Source organism: Haliotis asinina, chromosome 14 (assembly GCF_037392515.1).
Source record: "Haliotis asinina isolate JCU_RB_2024 chromosome 14, JCU_Hal_asi_v2, whole genome shotgun sequence".
Classification (NCBI taxonomy): domain Eukaryota; kingdom Metazoa; phylum Mollusca; class Gastropoda; order Lepetellida; family Haliotidae; genus Haliotis; species Haliotis asinina.
Genome location: NC_090293.1, coordinates 29,135,116 through 29,155,568, shown reverse-complemented (window position 1 = coordinate 29,155,568; position 20,453 = coordinate 29,135,116). Strand labels below are relative to the sequence as shown.

General features: G+C 39.3%; 1 protein-coding gene across 1 annotated transcript in view; it reads right to left on the bottom strand.

Annotated features, from left to right (window-relative positions):
* LOC137261163 (leucine-rich repeat and IQ domain-containing protein 1-like) overlaps window positions 1–7,955 on the bottom strand; it is a 35,961-nt gene extending 28,006 nt beyond the window's left edge. The window contains exons 1-10 of the mRNA XM_067798865.1: window positions 7,863–7,955; window positions 6,533–6,791; window positions 6,101–6,209; window positions 5,645–5,733; window positions 4,923–5,106; window positions 4,039–4,151; window positions 3,809–3,925; window positions 3,040–3,114; window positions 1,713–1,852; window positions 151–1,146 (exon numbers count right to left, since the gene is read on the bottom strand). Of these exons, the coding sequence (XP_067654966.1) occupies window positions 151–1,146; window positions 1,713–1,852; window positions 3,040–3,114; window positions 3,809–3,925; window positions 4,039–4,151; window positions 4,923–5,106; window positions 5,645–5,733; window positions 6,101–6,209; window positions 6,533–6,712 (2,003 nt within the window). The 5' untranslated portion in view covers window positions 6,713–6,791; window positions 7,863–7,955. The remainder of the gene's footprint in view (window positions 1–150; window positions 1,147–1,712; window positions 1,853–3,039; window positions 3,115–3,808; window positions 3,926–4,038; window positions 4,152–4,922; window positions 5,107–5,644; window positions 5,734–6,100; window positions 6,210–6,532; window positions 6,792–7,862) is intronic.
* Window positions 7,956–20,453: the final 12,498 nt, after the last annotated feature.

The following is a 20,453-nucleotide window of genomic DNA, read 5'->3' as shown; positions in this document are numbered from 1 at the left end:
ATAAATGTACCCTCAGTACCCAGTCAAATTCACAATAATAAGTCAATGTTATTTTCCAATACTTGATGAATACAGTATATATACAGCTGCTAACAGATAGACATGATAACCTGTGTTTCATTGTGTGTATATTTTCCAAGACAAACCTACCTCCAAGGCAGACACTCTTTGATCCATTCCAGCCGCCTTGCCTCTAAGTGGGAGGGCAGGGTGCTCCCTAGAGTGTCAACACTCCCGCTCTGGCACGTACTCTGCTGCTTACTCTCCTCAAATTTCTCACGCTTTTCTTCCAGAGATTTGCGAACTTCACTAGATGTATCTTTACTTTTGACATGTAATTTTTCTCCATCTTTCCTTGGTTCTGCTACCACTATGTTCTTGACTTGCTCCACAAAAGGTGTTTCAGAAGGTTGTTTTTTATGATCTTCCTGATTCTCTCCTCTTACTTTTCTTAGTTCTTCTCGTAGCCTTTCATTCTCTTCTCTCAATCTGTTTTCCTCATTTAAATCTTTATCTTCTTTATCTTTATCGTCCTGAAACATTCCTTCTGCTTCTTGTTTCAATTGTTCTTCCTCCTTTTGCAGTCTTTCTTTTTCCTGTTCTTTCTTCTTATTTTCCTCTTTGAGTCTCTCCTTTTCTTTCCTTTCCTCTTCAAGTCTCTCCTTTTCTTTCCTTTCCTCTTCGAGTCTCTCCTTTTCTTTCCTTTCTTCTTCAAGTCTCTCCTTTTCTTTCCTTTCTTTTTCAAGTCTCTCTTTTTCCTTTCTTTCCTTTTCTAACTTCCTGCTTTCTTCTTTTCTCCTTTCCTCTTCTGCTATCTTTAATTCCAGTTGTCTTTTCTCCTCTTCTTCTTGCCTTTTTTCCTCTTCCCGTTTCTTCTTCTCCTCTTCTAATCTTTCTCTCTCTTCCTCCTTTTTTATTTCTTCCTGCCTTTGCTTTTCCTCCTTTTCTCTCTTAATCCTTTCTTCTTCTTGTCTTTTTGCTTCTTCAAGTTCCTCTATCTTCTTCTTTTCTTCTTCTTCCTTCTTCTTGATTTCTTCCTTTCTCTGTCGTATTTCCTCTTCAACTTCTTGAATCCTTTTCTCCTCTCTAAGTTTAGCTCTTTCTTCTCGTTTTTGCTTCAGTGTAGAATTTGATGTCTTTCGAACTCTAAAGAATGAAATACCGGTCATTCTTACTGTGAGAAGTGAGTGAGTTTAGTTTTACACCACTTTTAGAAATATTCCAGCAATATTACAGCAGAGGACACCAGAAATGGGCTTCATACATGGTACCCATATGTGGAATCAAACCTGGGCCTTTGGCATAAGTGAATGCTTTAACCATTAGGTTACCCCTTCGCCCCTTAATGTGATGAATCTACAACAGTATACAATACTGCTTTAAAACCATCATCTAGATCCTCTGTGACAAAAAGGGCCTCGCTCATTATCCCTGTTTTTTTTTCAGTATAAGCTATGCAACCACTTAGGAACCATTCATAATTAATAATGCCTGATGCGAAACATGTACAATGTGAAGGATCCCAAAAATATTTATGCACAAAGCAAGTGACTCCCCGCCACCACCAACCATCTCATTTTATGTACAAAATCAATGACAATCCCCCTAGTATATGTGTACACAACTGATGACACCTGTACCTCCCCAGAAAAAAAAAATCCTCCCTTAAAACCATCATCACCCCTAGCCACAAATAATGAATGTCATGTTACCTGTATCCTCTGTATCCAGCCTGAATAGCAGTGGCGGCCATCTTCTCTCTATGATCCCTCTTTTCTTGCTGTAGCTGTACAGATCTCTCCAGTTCATGTTGTTCCCGACGAGTCTCTGCCTCTAGCAGAGTTATCTGCTCCTGGATACACATACAAATAGGAGCTACTTCAGTCTAAGTAAACTTAGTCTCAGTGTACTTTGTTACACTCCACCACTGAGTCTAACAAAACCTGGCAGAAGGTCGCGTCAGGTAACCTTAGAGCGACCAATGACTGTCCAACCAAACGCGAAATGGTTAAATAGATTTAACCAATCAGACAACGGCTACTATTTAGGGATCGGAGGAACTTTCAGAATATTCAGGTCACTGACACAGATCTCTCCACAAACAAAACTCAGCATATAACACAATTATTTGACCTGCAGTATATACGCTTTGGGGTTTCTGTTGACGTGGTTACCAATAACTAATATTTCCACAAGATGACATCCTTGAATATTGCTAAAAACACCATTTTCAGCGACTGTTCACTCACCGTTGTCATGGTTGTACCCACGCCGTGTGCATCACCCGGAGGCGATCGAACGCTAAATAGCATTTGGAATCGTTCGGGTACAAAACTTTTCGAGATAAAAAGTTCATAAAGCATGTGCAAATGTTCACTTTCGCGATTTGGTAAGCTGTGTTCTGATTGGTCAATCTCAAAGGTTACCTGACGCGACCTCCCATAAGGTTTTGTTAGACTCAGTGGTGAAGTGTAACGAAAAGTACTGAGGATAAGTTTACTTAGACTGGGAACTACTTCTATCCAATACCAGTGAAACAATCCCTCATGCTATGAGACTGCTTATTTTTTCAGACAAACAAGAAAGCATATTTCAAAACATATGTGCAGGCAATCCATCTACAGTGAGAGGGATTTAATTTAATGTCAGGACTGAATGGTACTGCCAGTAGATATTTTCTTAGAACCAGTATATCATGCAAAATACTGTATATTACCATAGAAAAGCCGAATTTTGAGGAAAAATAAAGCTGAGTATGGCATAAAACTAAAGTCATCCACCCATGTATTACAATACAATATATTTGCCAACAAAGCCCTATTTAAGGTCAAATCCACCCATTGTCAGACACCTGTTCCCGTGGTAACAGCTGTTGCTTGTCCATGTCTGGGGATTAACATATTTTCAGATGAAATGTTATGCCTACTGATATAAATTCACCTCTAACATGTCAAAGGACATTGTTACAGATCATAGCTATTACCACCATAGAAAAGTGAAAAATGAAAAAATAAAAGACTAAAAACAATTTTCACATACTTCAAATGTTTTAACTTCTTCACTGATGATTTTCTGTTTCTCTTCAATTTCTGCCTCAAGTTTTTCTGCAGCAACCTGAAACATATCAAAGAAGTGTAAAGAATATCTTGATTGACCCATCTTGATCATCAGGGACTGGTGGGTTAGCCTGGCAGTTAAAGCATTTGTTTGTGATGCCAAAGAACTGGCTTTGATTCCCCACATGGTTACAAGGGGAAACTTAAACAGGACTGTTGGGTAAGGAGAGGTGATATGTTTAACTCTACATTCCAGTCTTTTTGATGAAGACAAGAATTTATCGATGTCAACAATGTTTCTGATTTTATGATCTAGCTGTATGCATATATTAATTATAGATTAATGCATAGATTAAAGTGTAAATCCAATTTCTGGTGTTCCATGCCACGATATTGTTGGAATATCACTAAACGTGGCATAAAACTAAACTCACTCATGTACTGCAAACTGGGTACAGTCTTCAGCAGCCAATGCAACAACTTAACTCAGGAGGTAAGGCCTGTTGACTTGGTACAAGCATGTCATCATATCCAAACCATGTACCTATGTAGATGTATACTAATGACATCAGTCACTAGATTATCAGCTCAGGACATAATTATTTATCTATGCATAGCTGAGTGAGTGAAGCATTAAACAAGGAAAAGTAAAAACCAGATGAAAAAGCACATACATGAACCTTTTTCAATCCCTTCAACAATAAATGCAGTGAGATATAACAAATGAAGACTCTAAAATCCATGTTTCACACCTTTTTCTGTTGAGCCAAAGTCTCTTCTTCCTGTTGATATTGTATCATTATCTCTCGCCTTCTTTCATTCTCCACATTCTCTCGCTCTTCCTCTTTTCTTCTTCTTGTCTCTGTGTCCTAGATGAGAAAAATTAACAGTCAATAGGCACAGTAGACAATTCTGCTGGTGATATTTATCCTACTGATAGATTGGACTACCACAGTGTCAGTGAAATAATACAAGTTCCGACCTGTTTCCATTTTGCCTCCCTCTGTCTGTACTTCATGTCCAACTCTTGCAGCTGTTGCTTGAAGAACTGTTCCTGAGTTTGAATCTCATCAACCACTGCCACCACACCCTCACCTAGTCATGACAAGAGAAAGAATATTCATTCAAATACTGAACATGTCATGCACAGTCATGTAATTTTGCAGGCACCAGACAATCCTCCATCACATTTAAACTTCCACAAAAACACAAGAGTGAGTGAGTGAGTGAGTGAGTGAGTGAGTGAGTGAGTGAGTGAGTGAGTGAGTGAGTATGGTTTTATGCTACTCTCAGCAATATTCCAGCTATATGGCAGCGGTCTGTAAATAATGGAGTCAGACAATCCAGTGATCAACAGCATGAGTATCGATCAGTGCAATTGGGAACCTATGACATGTTTCAACCAAGTCAGTGAGTCTGGCCACCCAAATCCGTTAGTCACCTCTTACAACAAGCAGAGTTACCTTTCATGGCAAGCATGGGCAAAAGCACAAGAGGACAAATATGAAATTTCTACTGTTAATGAAGGTTCACATAAAAAGCAGGTCTGGGATGAGTCCAGATGTACAACCTGATTACCTGATCTCCCTATTACACAAATGTAGTAAAGTGAGTGAGTGGTTTTACCCCACCTTTAGCAATATTTCAACCATATCATGGCAAGGGACACCAGAAATGGGCTTCACACACTGTACCAGAGTCTTTGGTGTGACACTTTAACAGCCAGGCTATCCAGCTGACCTGAATGAACAGGACCAGCATTGTCATCTTGGATTTCAGTTCTTATTGTTCTTGAACAATCAATCACATGACTAACAATGAAAATGAATGAGAAATTCCCGAGTTACCAGTCCCAATTTCACATACCTGGTTTAAGAGTCCTTTGTTCGTCAAACTCCTCAACTCTGTCTGTCCCCTCATCCTGTTTCCCTCGGAGGAGCTCAACTTCACTTGTGACGAATAAAGGGGCATCACTCTGTCCTGTTTCCTGTGTACTATCCTCATCTGTTTCAGCCACCTTTTCATCTTCCCTTTCTATCTCCTCCAGAATCTGATGAGAGATACAGTTAAATTAACTACTGAAATCTCAAACATTTTCAGTATATTCCTCTGTGAATGCACCCTCTCTATTTAGGGCTCTCATTTCGTAAACACTACCCCAGGGCTCCAGATAAGGGCCGTATCGGCATATGTACGGATAAAAAATATGCACGATACTATAGGAACACGTAGCAAAAACGCACCATAGCAATGGTGTGTGGTCTTAGAACCATTTGCAGACATATTTATCTGAAAAGGTTTTGCTTTACTGTTTATTGACTTGTTTAAACAAGAGTAGCAATGTTGTGGCACACATATGAAATGAAACACGAGATTACTTACACGCCATTCAATTCCTTTCAGTACTCTAACTTTTCCCAGTACTCTTATATTGAAAAAATAAGGTGTACAAAGTCCTCATGTTGAAAAATTATCTTGAGCCCAGCTACCCCTTGATCCATTCAAATAGTTCTCTGGATCTTAAATTACCAACCTCTGTCATAAACATGCTACCTGACCAGTGAAAGAGAGTTACATTCTGTGCCCACCTTCCTCCTGAGTTCAGCTGGATCTACCCCCAGTCTACTGGCTTCCTCCTCCAGGTCACCAAGGTCCACCTCCTTCACAGCAACATTATCTGCAACAAATTGTCAACAAATTCTGTGAGAACATCTCTTGATTTACTACTGGTAACACATCCTCAATCCTTGATTTTTTAACCCCGTTATAAATGGCACATTTTTTTATTATTACCAAATTAGAAAAATCCATCTTCTGTTTATTCTGGAAAACAATCAATAGAAAAGGCATGAACTGATCTGAAATCTGAAGGTCCATGGTAATAATATAAGAGTCAGTTCTTGGTGAAATAATTTTATCATTTCCTATCAGTACATCCTAATGAAACATGGGTAAATAATCGAAATGAGAAATAAATGAAACAAATGAAAAATGCTGTCTAGAGTCTGACTGTTATGTCTGAGAGTTACTTCCCTTGGCATTACCTTGGTTGTGGTAGGACATGAGGTTATCACACTCTGTCAGTTCCCTCTCAAAGTTTTCAGTCTGCTGCTGGAGTAGACTCAGATATTTGTAAGCTTCATCCAGTGCAAGCTGTAGGAGGATATATCGAACATTAGCATAATCTATATGGTTTGATGGTCTGGTAGTTTTTGTGTTTGTTTGTTGTTTAATTCTATACTCAGCACTATTCCAGCTATGTAGTATAATATAAATGATATATTCCGGTTATCGACATCATGAACATCTATATACGAAATTGGGTTATGATGACATGTATCAAGCAAATCAGTAAGTCTGGCCAATTTTTAACACGGTCCTGACATGTAAAAACAAAATCAATCCCTGTTAAAAAAGGAACAGTATTTTTTTTTTATCAGTTACATCATGTACATGTACGTCACAAAATGGTGAACCTTATCTCCATTGTTGTCCTCCAAGTCCTGCACAGGTCTCTCAATGCTGTTGTTGTCATCAATGTTGTTGTTAGGATCATCACTGTCAAGGTCGATGACTTCCAACTGTTGACGGATCTCTGCCTCAATGAGAGCCTCCTCATCCATTTCACGCTTTACACCTGATGGTGACATGGTCATTGCTCACACAGACTGGTCAAGCACCTCAACATACACCAGGCCACACTTTGCACTGAACTACTGGGCAGGCTCAGTAAACCTGAAAATAATATAGACTGAAAACAAAAAATATATTCAAAGAGTGCTATTTCTGTTCTGACATATACAAAAATATGTGTTAACCAAGGAGAAGGTTGTTTACGAAAATGATTATATACTAAATTGCAACAGATCAGAAGATGATAGATGACAAAACAAACTCACAAGCTACATGACTTCAGTATCACTGAACACATGGCAATATATCATGGTTTCAAAAAACAGAGAAAAAATCGCAATATCTCCCCCCATGCTACTAACAATGTTTTTCTGATGTAACAATGTTTCTGATATTAATGAGATGGCCTTTTCTTTACTCGTGAAATTGAAATAAATCAATATATTCATCACATAACTGTATCGAAAAGCATTCAACAAGGTTCATCACATCTGGATTTGGGTTTGACTTCAAGTTAGAATTCCCACCCATAGCATACAGAATCTGACAAGAGTTTACATTTTCTGTGGTGGCCAAATCAATAGTTTGATATGATGAACTAAATGTCTTCTCAGCCTTCATATTGCTTGCATGTAACTATGGTTATGATAACAAAGACCTGACACATGTTTATTGATTATTTTGAAAATGAACTGATCAATGAGCTGATCAGGCAGAAGAGCAGTATATACCCACTCGAGACACAAAACCAAGCAAAATAAGCATATCCTAGCAAGATTCAACCGAAATCATCCATCACAATCTGCACAAGAGTTATGAATGTTGTGTTCTCTCTGTAATGTTGGGTCATCTGTTCATGCTTCACAGTTTTTATCATGTTTATTACTGTCCCACCATGTCACTGTTGCCCCCTGCCTCGAACTACAAGCATGTCACATTTGAGTGCTTATCATGCTCATGTATATATAAAAATAAACAATACTGGCTAATTTAATCATCTGGGGACACACTGGCCATGTCACAAACGTACATGAAATGAAAACAGCTTGATCATTCAGCGCAACAATCTGTCTGTATTTTCGGTACATTTCATTTGTCTTATCAGAATTTATAGCTTCGTGTAGTGAAGTCTGTATCACAGTAACATCCATTTCCTTAATACACAACACTTACGCTTTCACAGGGTAGATCATTTTACCGGCAGTCACGATAACAGGTGCTCAACGTTGTTTACATCCGCCATTGCGTTGGTATGTTACCCACAATGCATCACGAACTGGGTTTTAGCTCAGTCTGCGACTGAAACGTTGCGACTTCACTGGCAAAACCTAGCCGTGATGTGAAAGCTATTTTGAAAAACCTATTTTGACAAGAAATGAGTTTCAAACAGAAACAAAACCAACTATGTCCATTGTTATTTGATAATGTTGCTTAGATGTACTTTGTGCATATAGGATCAGTAAACCTACCAGCATCCATTTTTCTAACTGCAGATGAATAATATATCGCCAATGGATTGAGATGTAGTAAAAAGAATCAGTTAAAAATAGACGCATGGAGGAAGACACTTTACAGATTGTAGAAGTTGTGAAGATGAAGGAAAAACAAGTTCTATGGATAATCAACGTCTTTACTGCAACGAGTGCGATGTTTCTGTGTCGCTACTAACACGGGTACCAAACAAAGGATGATGTGGTTTTTTAATGCTATCTACATTTATTTAGAGTATGAAACACCATACGTGAGGATCGTTTATTTTAATCCCCCTTCCCCTCCCCGCCGATATAATGCTGGAATATTGCTAAAAGCGGCGTAAGACTAATCTCACTCACTATATTTTAATTATTTACTTACGAGTGAAAAACTTAATTTGAGGTATTCTGCACGTAAGTGAACGTTATTTTGAAGCATTTACACATATATTAACAATTTTCATTCTGGAAGCATTGAAAACTTCAGCCGAAGCATAAAGTATATAAAAGATCCACGCAGAGTTGGGGTATATTTACCAAATACACCGAGTAGACACCTTCGGTTTGGAAGCATCGTGCACATAAGTGAATAAAGTTGTGCTTGTTTTTCTAAGGTAGGTGAACACCGTTATTGTGAAGAATTTAAAGGGGCACTGATGCGGAGCAATTTCCGTGGACTTGTTAAAACTTTTTTATTGTTCTTCTCCCGTGAGTACCCGGATGATATCCCAGAATTCGTGACTGTTCCGTGACCTCTGCTGCTATCAGGGCGGAAAAATAACGAAGGCAATGTACGTCTTTATATTTTGTCTCATAACCCTAATTAGTTTATTGTCATATTTGTATGATTTTAAAAATTAATAAAAGAACACACTGTCTGCTTATACATGTAATAAATTTGTAACAAGACTGTAACATTTAGACATTGTATAGACTGCCAATGTGAATCCTGTTTCACACACGCCCTATGCGCGATCTAATGTGTGTTTTCTGTCACATAGATTCTGTTGAATGCTATACAACAAATAAATAAAAACAACATACAAATAATGAATTTAAAACAGACTAATGTTATAGCAACAATGCCAGGCTACTACCTTGTTCAGGAATGTATCCATCAATATCCACATAAAAGAACGATATTTTATTCATCTGCAGCTGGTAAATAATCCTGTTCTATGTCGTGTGTCTTACAACAGTTTAATTTGCGAAAAAGTGGCACATCGTTTCAGGTCTTTCACACTGGTGAAAACCTGATAAACCTCTCATTGGTCACCCAAGATAGCACCCCTGGCAACTAATTGTATTATGTCCGTCATTCAAAGTAATTTAGTTAACCAATAATGAGCAATCAGTCAACGCAATGGTGGTTAATTCTTTGAAGGGAGGATGTTGTCTTTACACTCATTTCATTTTACAATACATTTGCCACTACAGCCCTTAATTTTTAATGTTGAGTACATGTATTTACTCCAGACAGGAGAAATGCCAATTGGGAACCTTTGTTGAGTAATCTGAGTGGTGTTATTACTAATTATACTTGTTATATATTCATTAACTGACCATCAAGTGAATGATGACAAATAACACGTGTAGGTGTAAACCATCAAACGCGAGTTACAGCAAGGAAGATGTAATCTCTGTGTCGCATGCAGCCTGAAAACACTTACGGGCCGAAACTGTTTTGAGGATACCAACGGAACTTCGTTACATAAGAAATACATACAGGCATTTGTTCTGTACTTGAGTTAATAGGTGTAATCAGTTTTTTCTTATTATAGATAATAAACCAGGTTAAATACCATAGCTACCCAAATTTACGTATGATTTTTGCCATGACAGCTGGGTCAAACCTGAAAACTATCTAAATATAATGCTTTGCAATCTTTCGGACTTATATGAAACAAATGGCTTGCTACGTGCCTGTAGACATCGTATTTCCACAAGACATGAGTTGACTGTCTGGTCCAGACCTCATTGTTTATCGACCACCGCCATATAGCTAGAATACTGCCGAGTGTGGTGTTAAACAACAAACCAACAAGCAGGCGAGGCATGACACATCGCCATCTTGACAAATCAAAATGTAGACGAAAAAGAACAAAGGTGTAGTTTTTTCTGGTAAGTTTTAATAATGTTGTATACATCGAGAATACAACAACAACGCTGATATTGCTACGGCTAATGTTGAAGAGGATATATATATAAAGAGCCAAGTTTATAATTAACATTCCAAGCTACCCGTGGCTGAAAATTTTAAGCAGATGGACAATCAAATTGTAGGGCAAACTCACATTTCAAACAGAACATTTATACACTTTTTACAAAAGCTCTCAGCCCCCTTTCACCGTCTGCGTAGGTTTTAAGAAGCGAGGCAGCTGTATGGATGGGTACTGCCACATTTCTGACAGCGTCATGTCAATAACATTTATGGGTGCTCATTGCGTCAAGCATCGGTTTGCCCGGTTTTGCTTCTTGTGCAGATTACTTATAGGCCGCCATCATATTTTGGCTTTAACAAATAATAATAATAATGATAAAGAAACCAAAGTAATTATATCATTATATGCCGCCCCAATCCACATTGTATGTCCGTGCACAGGAACTATGATGGCTACATCTGTGACGGCGGTAACGGTCAGTACGCACGGTGTTCCCCAACGACTTTGACAGCGTCGATCTCCGGCCAGGAATCACATACCGTACCGTCGATAGTGATACGGATAACATCTGTTTTGAAATATGGCTTCTGAAAATACATATATACACGTGTAAGCAATGACTCATTTAAAGATTAATGTCCTAGAGGTGTTCACAACATCAGAAAGTTGGCATTAATCTCGGTCAACTGCTTTATTGGCCATGTTAATAGTCAGCAGTGTTTATTCGCGTTATATAACGGGTCATAGTGTAACTGGTGTTCGGTGGTTGGCGGCTGGCGACTGGCGACTGGGGTCAGATGGTTGGCTATTGGTTATTAATTTACATACTTTTACTTTGCTTTCAACAACTATTTAGAGATCATTTGATAGCCAGTCTGATACCACAGTTAGAGGGTCAGCTAGCAGTAAGGAGGTCTGAAACGGGTTACCTGTTAATTGACCCCAGATGGCAGAGAACTGGTGTGATACAGAAAGTACAAGTAAACTTGTAAAATATATACGTGATGAAAACAAAACCAAAAACGACGAACGATTTTGCTTCGCATTTAGACGCCGTTTGATCATTACTGAATATACGTTCTACACCACCACCAGAAGAAACGAATTGTAGACATGTTGTAAAGAATGTATTCCTGCCACACTGTTTAATGAGACAGATGTTTGGGAAAATGGCAAATGTGGATCGGCCATTCCTAATGATACGTGTCAGACTGCGCTGGAAATATTCGAGCTGGGTGCATTTGTTATGCCTACTGATTCCAACTGTTTCCTCCGTATGAGAAATTGTAAATGCTCATACCACAGGAAATTAACAATGTATCTTAAGAGTGATGGTTAACTATCAAATCTTAAAACATGAAGTGAACTATGCATTAACGTGTGTTGTTTATATCATGTCTTATATGTACACATATGTAAAACGTTCCCCAAAGGAGAAAATCCATTCCTTGGTGCATTGATCCAAGCGCCATGGGCAAAATGTATCATTCAAACATTTATGAACAGATCTGAAAAATAGGTGATGTCTTCAGTTGTTTCGCACAGCATAAAAAACGTAATATTTTTGGTGTTGACAATACTGCACAACATGCACCACTTGATGACAGCCTGGAAACCGACTAGACAATGCATAAAAGTGATTTACCATATAATAAACACAACAGTACATTTAGAAATGTTGTCAAAACAATGCTATGATTTTCAATATTAGATATTTCTGTAATAGTATTACCTTTGTTATATTTGGTATATATACCAGACTATATGAATGGAATTGCAGATGGTTTATGTCAGTTGAGATGTTTTGTTTGTTTGTTGTTGTTTTTTTGTTTTTGTTGAACATTGCTTTAGCGGGGTGCTCCCAACATATGCCTTCTTTAAAAACGTAGCTATGAGGATCGATATTGTAAGTATCACTGGAGTATACTGGATGCCAATCGCATCATTATTTGAAGTAGCACATTCTGATTCTGAAGAAGTTTGGACGCTTGACCATGACATTTCTGTATTATGGGCAGTTGAGTGGATGTGTCAAGCAAAGCATTTCAAGTAATGTAAACCCGGTCCCAAGCCATGCGAAAACCGACACAGCATATTTGGGATGGATGACTGGGTGCAAAAACGTACCACGAAAAGAAACATGGTCAAAGGGAGACAACTTGCATCGTGGTTTCATGCGCGTTTCCCAAAATATGTTAATTGAACACATTCTAAGTGGATATGGGTGAGATTTCGTTAACTACGTGCTGGTGATCTCAGTTTCATTTGGATGCAACCGTTTAATCTGTTACTCACATACGACATCGACACAACATACATTTTGAACACCCGTGCCGTTGACGGTTAGAGGGAGGTAACTGTATGTCATGTTTACCATTTTTTGACAGACTTACTTCCCTTAGTCCCTTAGTATAAACTGGTACTCTGCCTATGCTACGCTCAGCGATAGCGCAGCGCGGAATAGGGCATGGGAACCAGTCTATCCCTTAGTACTGCCATCGATTACTTCCCTTTGACCACAAACAACCCATATGTTCGTTTGCGACAATCTCCCTTTTCTAAAAGGAAAGGACTAACACAAAGGAGTACCAATATCACAGTGCGCGTGATGTGTGATAATTTACGTGACTTAACCAGATTGTAACATTGATAATATTCGAAGAGTAAACAACAATATTACTGGGATGCCGTGCTATTGATAATCAAAGGGAAGTAACTGTAAATAAGGTGAATTGTAAACAGACTTAGCTCCCTTTAAACATAAGGGATGTAACTTTTGATTTGCTTGTAGCAGTTAGCTCCCTTGATACAGAGCAGTATGTGAAGTTTAAGGAAACACCGTGCGGAGTTCTATCAAGGGCGTTAACTCGTGATAACAGACGGCATTACCTCCCTTTGACCATAAACAAAACCACTCCAGACTTCCAACTTCTCCTTTACCGTGTTGTCTTCCTGTGTCATTTCAAAGAGGTCACAAAGAATATCGAACTGTCATGACGAGTTGTAATTAATATTACTTGACAGAACCAGCTCAATGCCAGCAATGAAATGGAGTTAGAAAGGGGACGCTTCTGGGTTAAGGGACAAAATATTCGTGCACTCATTTCAGTGTTTTGTAGTTAGCAGAATGTATGCTGAGAGGACGCCCGTGTCATTTCACGGGCTGTACATTGATGATTTAGTCTACCCGGATAGTGAAAGAATATATTTACATTATCAAATTATTATTAAATAATTACATTATTTTAGTACAAAAGTATCATCCTTTTGTTTGCAACTCGTGATTTGTTGAACGTAGTTAGACCCCTTTGCTGGACGGCAGTGTGTGAAGATTATTGAGAAAAATGATATTGTGCGGAATTAAGGCAAGGGAGTCAACTCCTATCCAAAGAAATACGATTGCCTCCCTTTGCCCAGAAACAAATGACGATAACAAAGTTGTTTGATGTGACTTTTTTTGCCATGCCGAATCATTGTTTTAGACAAGAACAGCATTGTGGACCAGGGGTGAAGTAAGAAAATAAGACATAATGTTCTAACTGACGGAGCTTCTTGTGTCTTGAAACTGACGGCATGTTTTAAAAGTTAGGGTCCAAGTAAACTGTTTCAACTTAGGGCTTGCTGTACGCACCGGTAGCGTGGATGTGAGAGACGGGTTGGGTCCAGGGTTCAGCATGGAGCCCCATGGGAGCATTTTTGGGGAAAGCCTACACAGAATTGAGTGCAAATTTTTAATTTATCTTGTATTCATGCTCCCAGAACCCCAGCAGGATCGTTTCATGAACTTTCCTCCCTTATACTCCCAGCTGTATACGTTTACGTGCTACTATTCAGCAAGCGACGCGAGACTGAATGTAAGTTGCTTTATCCTTCATTCAACTTTATTTCAGAAACAACATTGTGCCTTTGAAGTACATGTTTTGGACTGGCAGGTCATTAATGGACAATATGAACAACATTTCACAGTCACACCCTGTCAGCTTGTAGTTGGTTGGTTGTTTAACCCCTCATTTACCAATATTTCATCTATATCATGACAGTCTGTAAATAATCGGATCTTGACCACACAATCCAGTGATCAACAGCATGAGCATCAACCTACCCAAATGGGATACCATGACCCCTTAGTCGTCTCTTATGTTAAGCATAGGTTAGTGAAGGTCATTCTCACAGTCCCAGACCTTCAGGGGTGTTCTACCTTGTTTCAACCATCCTTGCTAGTGGAGAATGCTGGAAAGGTGCTGGAGAACAATTTCTGCTACAGAACCTTGCATTCTTTGAATATAAGGTATTCATTGCATTATATATTGATCTGATACAAATACATTTATCAACTGATATTGGTAAAATGTTACCTTTAAGGTTGGCTTAAAGATCCTACTTTTCTCCATGTCAGTAGGCTTGTCCGTGTACCACAAGATGTACCAACCCATATCAGGCCTCCTGCCAGCCACCTCCATGATCCCACCAGCATGGTATGTTTCATAGATTCTGATCTCCTTAATGTATAGCTTCTCCGGAAATCCCAACTGAAATGGTGATATACATCATATCATATATATAACAACACAAGCATATATGTGTCAGCTCATCATCTCGCTTATCTTCTCTCAATCTATCACATTATTTTTCTCATTCATTTGAGTACTGTGATTGGTTGGCAATGGTGTTAGATTCTAAGACTGAGTATAAATCCAGGGTATTTTCTACAAACAGTATGCAAATGTAATAGCCAGGATTCAGAGAAGAACTACATAAACGGCCAACATTGCCATATTTCATGCCCCATTTTACTTCCCAAAGATATGTATGTAAAGTAAGGGACCGTTCATAATTTCTCACTGGAGGCAGGGTTGTGTTGGGTTGATGATTTTTATGGAGAGACATGTAAAATGTGTCTTACAGATTAGGGTACACATGCCAGGAAGTTCATGATAATTACAGTCACTTTGTTATAAATGATGGCTAAAATACATATTAGTTTCATTATTTCAAAATATTTTATTCCAGGACCTACCTGAATCCACTCATTTGCAGAACCCCTGTCACTAGATGCCCAGGCCAGCTTGTTGTCTTTGTATTGTGGGTATACATCTGGCTTGCCAAGTGCTTGGGCGCCATTCCATCTAAATAGGTAGGTAAGACATGTTAGAGCTGCAAGGCTTTCTTCATGAAGGTGTCTACAGTGCAACTAAATTCAATTCCAGCGCCACTACCACTTTACTGTTCAGTAACCTCATGCGTTTTGTTCAGAATTTGTTTTAAATATTGTCGTAATTGCAAAGAATGTTCCTGATTGATACATACAAGTACTGTAACATTTGTGAAATTATTCATTCAATAACTTCTTATTGTCTTCACAAAACCATACACATGGAATAAGATTTTTTCCTTAGTATAAATATGTTACCAGCAACCATAGCAAATGAATGTAATCAAACCTCAGTCTTAAACAAAATATATCAACAAGTGTAGTCTTCCCCATCACATACACTTTAAGTGACACTGATTTTGGCCCCAAGCTAGTAAGGTGCTTTGTGCTCTGGGGATAACAATGGACATCAGATTGGTTGTTTGACTCCTATAGCCCGCCATTTTCAGTGATTTCGGACAGTGCTGTTGGACAAATGATTAATATAAAGATGTTTGTTTTTAACACGACTTGATGTAAACAGATGAAAATGAATGATTTTGGTGATCATCAAAAGGGCACTATCCTCCCTTAGAGTTGTCATTCATTGTTGACCTCAATACTAACAGTCTTTAACGTCAGTAGTTTTCTGATGTTTTCTGATCAGTCAGCTGATAACTGATATCAATCAACATCTCTTGCAAGAGGCTGTCCCTCGATGACATGCGAATATTCTGCATACCAACAGCGTCATTGTGCCATCACACAAACAAACATAACATTTATAGGAATTATAACATAAGTGGCTATATGGGCAGTTAGAAATCACGAGGTGTTGCAATACTTTTTACTTTGTATTTTTACTGATAATGAAGATGCTCAATACAAACGAAGTCATATGACACAATGTTGCACGCTTTGCCAAAACGTTTGCAGTCATCTGGTTTTCATGGATGGAATAAAGAATGACCCCTAATTACTTATCTCCCCGGTAATTTGTGATAACATTGTAAATGTCTAGGGGGCTCTCAAGGACAAACCTGCATCAGTCATTTTATGTCGAACTTAATGGTGTTGAACAAATCTACAATACCAATCAGTACTAATATTTTCAATGGCAGTATAATCCTTCTCCTCCTCCTACTGCTATTGTTACTGCTAATCCTTCTTCTTTTTCTCCTCCTTTTTCTTCTTCTTCTTCTCCTCCTCCTCTTATTCTTGTGCTGCTGCTGCTGCTACATGCCTCAATACAGCTGCCACTGCGCCCAATACCAAGAGTCCAATGCTACGACAGGTCCACCACATGCCACTACACTCACAATTAGTCAAACGTAAAACCTGTGCACCTGATACCTCAAACAGTACGCTACACTACTTAGTAACCAATTCGATCACATGTTGCACGTGGCACTACTTTAACTCCTGCCACTACTGCCAACAGTACTGCTTTAACTACACTCCCAACAAGTAACATTTTCCGAAATTTGAAAATGAATTATTTCCCATTTTTATTGGCAACAAAGCATTGCCCTTAAAGTACAAGTATAAACAGATAACAATGCCTTATATAGGACTTACTTGATCAAGTTAACTGTCCTGGCAAGTTTGCTAAATGCTTTGAAAAGCCTCTTGTCAGCACAGACAATATAAAGGTCCAAAGGGTTTGGTCACCCGTTTTGAATCATGCTGTAATCTCATTGGTGCTTCAGTATCAGGTAAGTTGCTAAAACCTTGATGCTATGTACCTGCAGTGTTTGAGGCTATGTACCCTCCACATCGCTTCTGTATCAGGCAAGGTGCTACAACCTTGAGGCTATGTACCCTGCATAGTGCTTGAGGCTATGTACCCCCCACATCGCTTCTGTATCAGGCAAGTTGCTACAACCTTGAGGCTATGCACCCTGCATAGTGCTTGACGCTATGTACCCCCCACATCGCTTCTGTATCAGGCAAGTTGCTACAACCTTGAGGCTATGTACCCTGCATAGTGCTTGAGGCTATGTACCCCCACATCGCTTCTGTATCAGGCAAGTCGCTACAACCTTGAGGCTATGTACCCTACATTGTGCTTGAGGCTATGTACCCCTACAATGCTTCTGTATCAGGCAAGTTGCTACAACCTTGAGGCTATGTACCCCCCACAATGCTTCAGTATCAGGCAAGTTGCAGCTAGCTCTAGGCTACGTACTCTCCACGGTGCTTCAGTATCATTAACGTTGCTACAATCTTGGGGCTATACACTCCTCACAGTGCTTCAGTGTCAAGCAGGTTGCCAAATCCTTGAGGCTACGTACCCTCCACAGTGCTCCGATATCAACTGGGGGTTGTACACATCTAATCTCCCCACTGCTTCAAGATTATGCAACAAAGTGTTTGCCCAAAATACATTCGAAGTACAATATATTTAAGCTGAACACATACTTACTCTGTGTCGCCATATTCAGAAGAAACACCCACCAACTCTGTGGCCCAACTGGCTATTTCACCTGAAAAGTAACTTATTCATTTACACACAATATGACAATTATTCATTTACACACAATATGACAAACAACAAAAAAAAAATCATTTTTCAGACGTGGCGCTACTACAACTAACACGCTGTTAAAATTTTCACTGAACCAGACTCGCCTCCAGTTTCTAATGTTCCAGATCCGTACTCTAAGACGCCACCTCAAGTGATTGCGCCGATGGAAGTTTCTCAAAACAGGAGCGACAACTGACCTTCTTTGTCGAATTTCCCTTTTCACACAATCAAATCGACAATTTGGTCGGAATTTCGGAAACTCTTCTCAAACCAGGAATGAATTTTGCAGTCTCCACGCCTGTGGCAAGATGCTGCCGCAAGTGAGCAACCCCGATTGAGCAGGCCTGGGCTTGGGTTGTAACTCTGGGGCGATCTTGTGCGGAGCTGGTTCGCACGAAACGATCCTAAAGGCGAATTATGGTGCTTTGATAAACGTTGAAATGCCTGACAACTGCAGACTGCGACTCTCCAGCTTCTAGGCGGCCAATTTCGATTGGCGACTCTTTCCATGATGATCCAGGCTCGGGGCAGAACAGGCCTTCAGCAACCCATGCTTGCCCATTAAAGGCGACTCAACTTGTCGTAAGGACGACTAACGGGATCGGGTGGTCAGGCTTGCTGACTTGGTTGACACATGTCATCGGTTCCCAATAGCGCAGATAGATGCTCATGCTGTTGATCACAGGATTGTCTGGTCCAGACTCGATTATTTACAGACGGCCGCCGTATAGCTGGAATATTGCCGAGTGTAAAACTCAACTCTCTCACTCACTCACTCACTCACTCACTCCATGATGATCCTCTCAGTTCCAGGCCAAAACGAATGACTGCTCCTATCTGTAGTTCGTTATACTCGGAACGGGCAGTGGGGTAGCCTTGTGGTTAAAGCGTTCCCGAAGATTCCCACCTGGGTACAATGTATGAAACCCATATCTGGTGTTTTCTACTTCAGCTCTCTTTATCTCTTTTATTTCTTGCTTGTTTTCAGCCAGTGCTATTAGTTATTTAGAATGTCCGATCAGGTGCGTACCAAGCCAGTGTTGTCGTGTAAGCCTTAAAGGTTGCAGAACTTTGTATTTAGATAGTATTCAGGGTTTGTCCAACCTTTTCAGCAAGATCTATCCGTAACCCGGATAATGTTAGCTACGCCCCTGCCGACGATAATGTTGTTTCGCAGGTAATTCAGAGTTCTGACACGGTGACACTGACTGGCACATCTATTTATGCTACTCATCGGTGGTATTTGATTCTGATGCGGATAAAGCATCAGTCTATATGTGTTACTTCTCTTCGCTTCGTTACTTGCTTTATACACATGGTGGCTAGAACACGATATATTGATCTGTAGTCGGAATATCTAAATGTCCATAAATGACTCGATAGCAGTGATGTGCTAAAATGATACCAGTAACTTAAAAATATAGAGTATCAGTTTATGGAACATTATCTTAACATATTGTGTCGACGGATTCGTAACTCATCCATCTTTTAAAGATGATAATTCAATGAGTCCATGTCTGTTCATACTTTACCATTGCAACAAGTGCAAGTGCGTGTTCGATATGAACCGTAAGATTAAAAACTTCACTTTTATAAATGATAACGCACACCCACGCACGGTACGACCACTGTGAATTAATTCCCCATGTTCAATATGGGTTCAGAAATGACATTTCTGTGGGAGTTAATGTTCGCATCATCAAGATCCAGTCAGTCAAACTATACAGTGTTATTAAGATGTCTGTAATGTTTCTAGAGATCCCTCAAAAGCATTTGACAAGCTTAAGAGAATGGCAAAACACCCACTATGTTCTGAGCATATGTTTAACTGAACACTCTGAATTATGACATTTGGATGACAGCGATATTTAAATAATTTGGTCTGGATCAGGCAGTCTAGTGATTGACCTCATGATAGTACATGTGTTTATGAAGTAATGTAAAATAGTGATGACACCAGGTGTTCGCGACATGTGAGCGTATCCTGCCTCATGAATAAACAAATGCAACAGTTCACCCGACAAAGGGAACGTGCAGTACAAGTCAAAGCATGGAATTACATCGGATATAATGTTTGTCATGGATACATACATCAGAAGTTTGAAATGCACTCCACGCGTCTCCAACAAAATATTTGAAAGCTTGTTGCATGCATGTTGAATGTCATACTTGGATCGAACAACGTGTAATCAACTAATAATACGCTCTTGGTGAAAACAGCATGCCCAAGTGTTCCTCAAAAGTTTTGAAATGTAAACGCCAAGGGCTAGTACTGTTGGAATATTGCTTCACATGATCTGTTTTGTTTGTTTGTTCTTAACTCAGCGCTATAATGTTGTTTTTGGTGGCGGTCTTTAAATAATCGAGTCTGGACCAGACAATCTTGTAATCAACAATCGGGATCAGACAACCCGATCCCGTTTGTCTCCTTTTACAGCATGGGTTGCTGAAGATTAATTCTCACTAATGTTT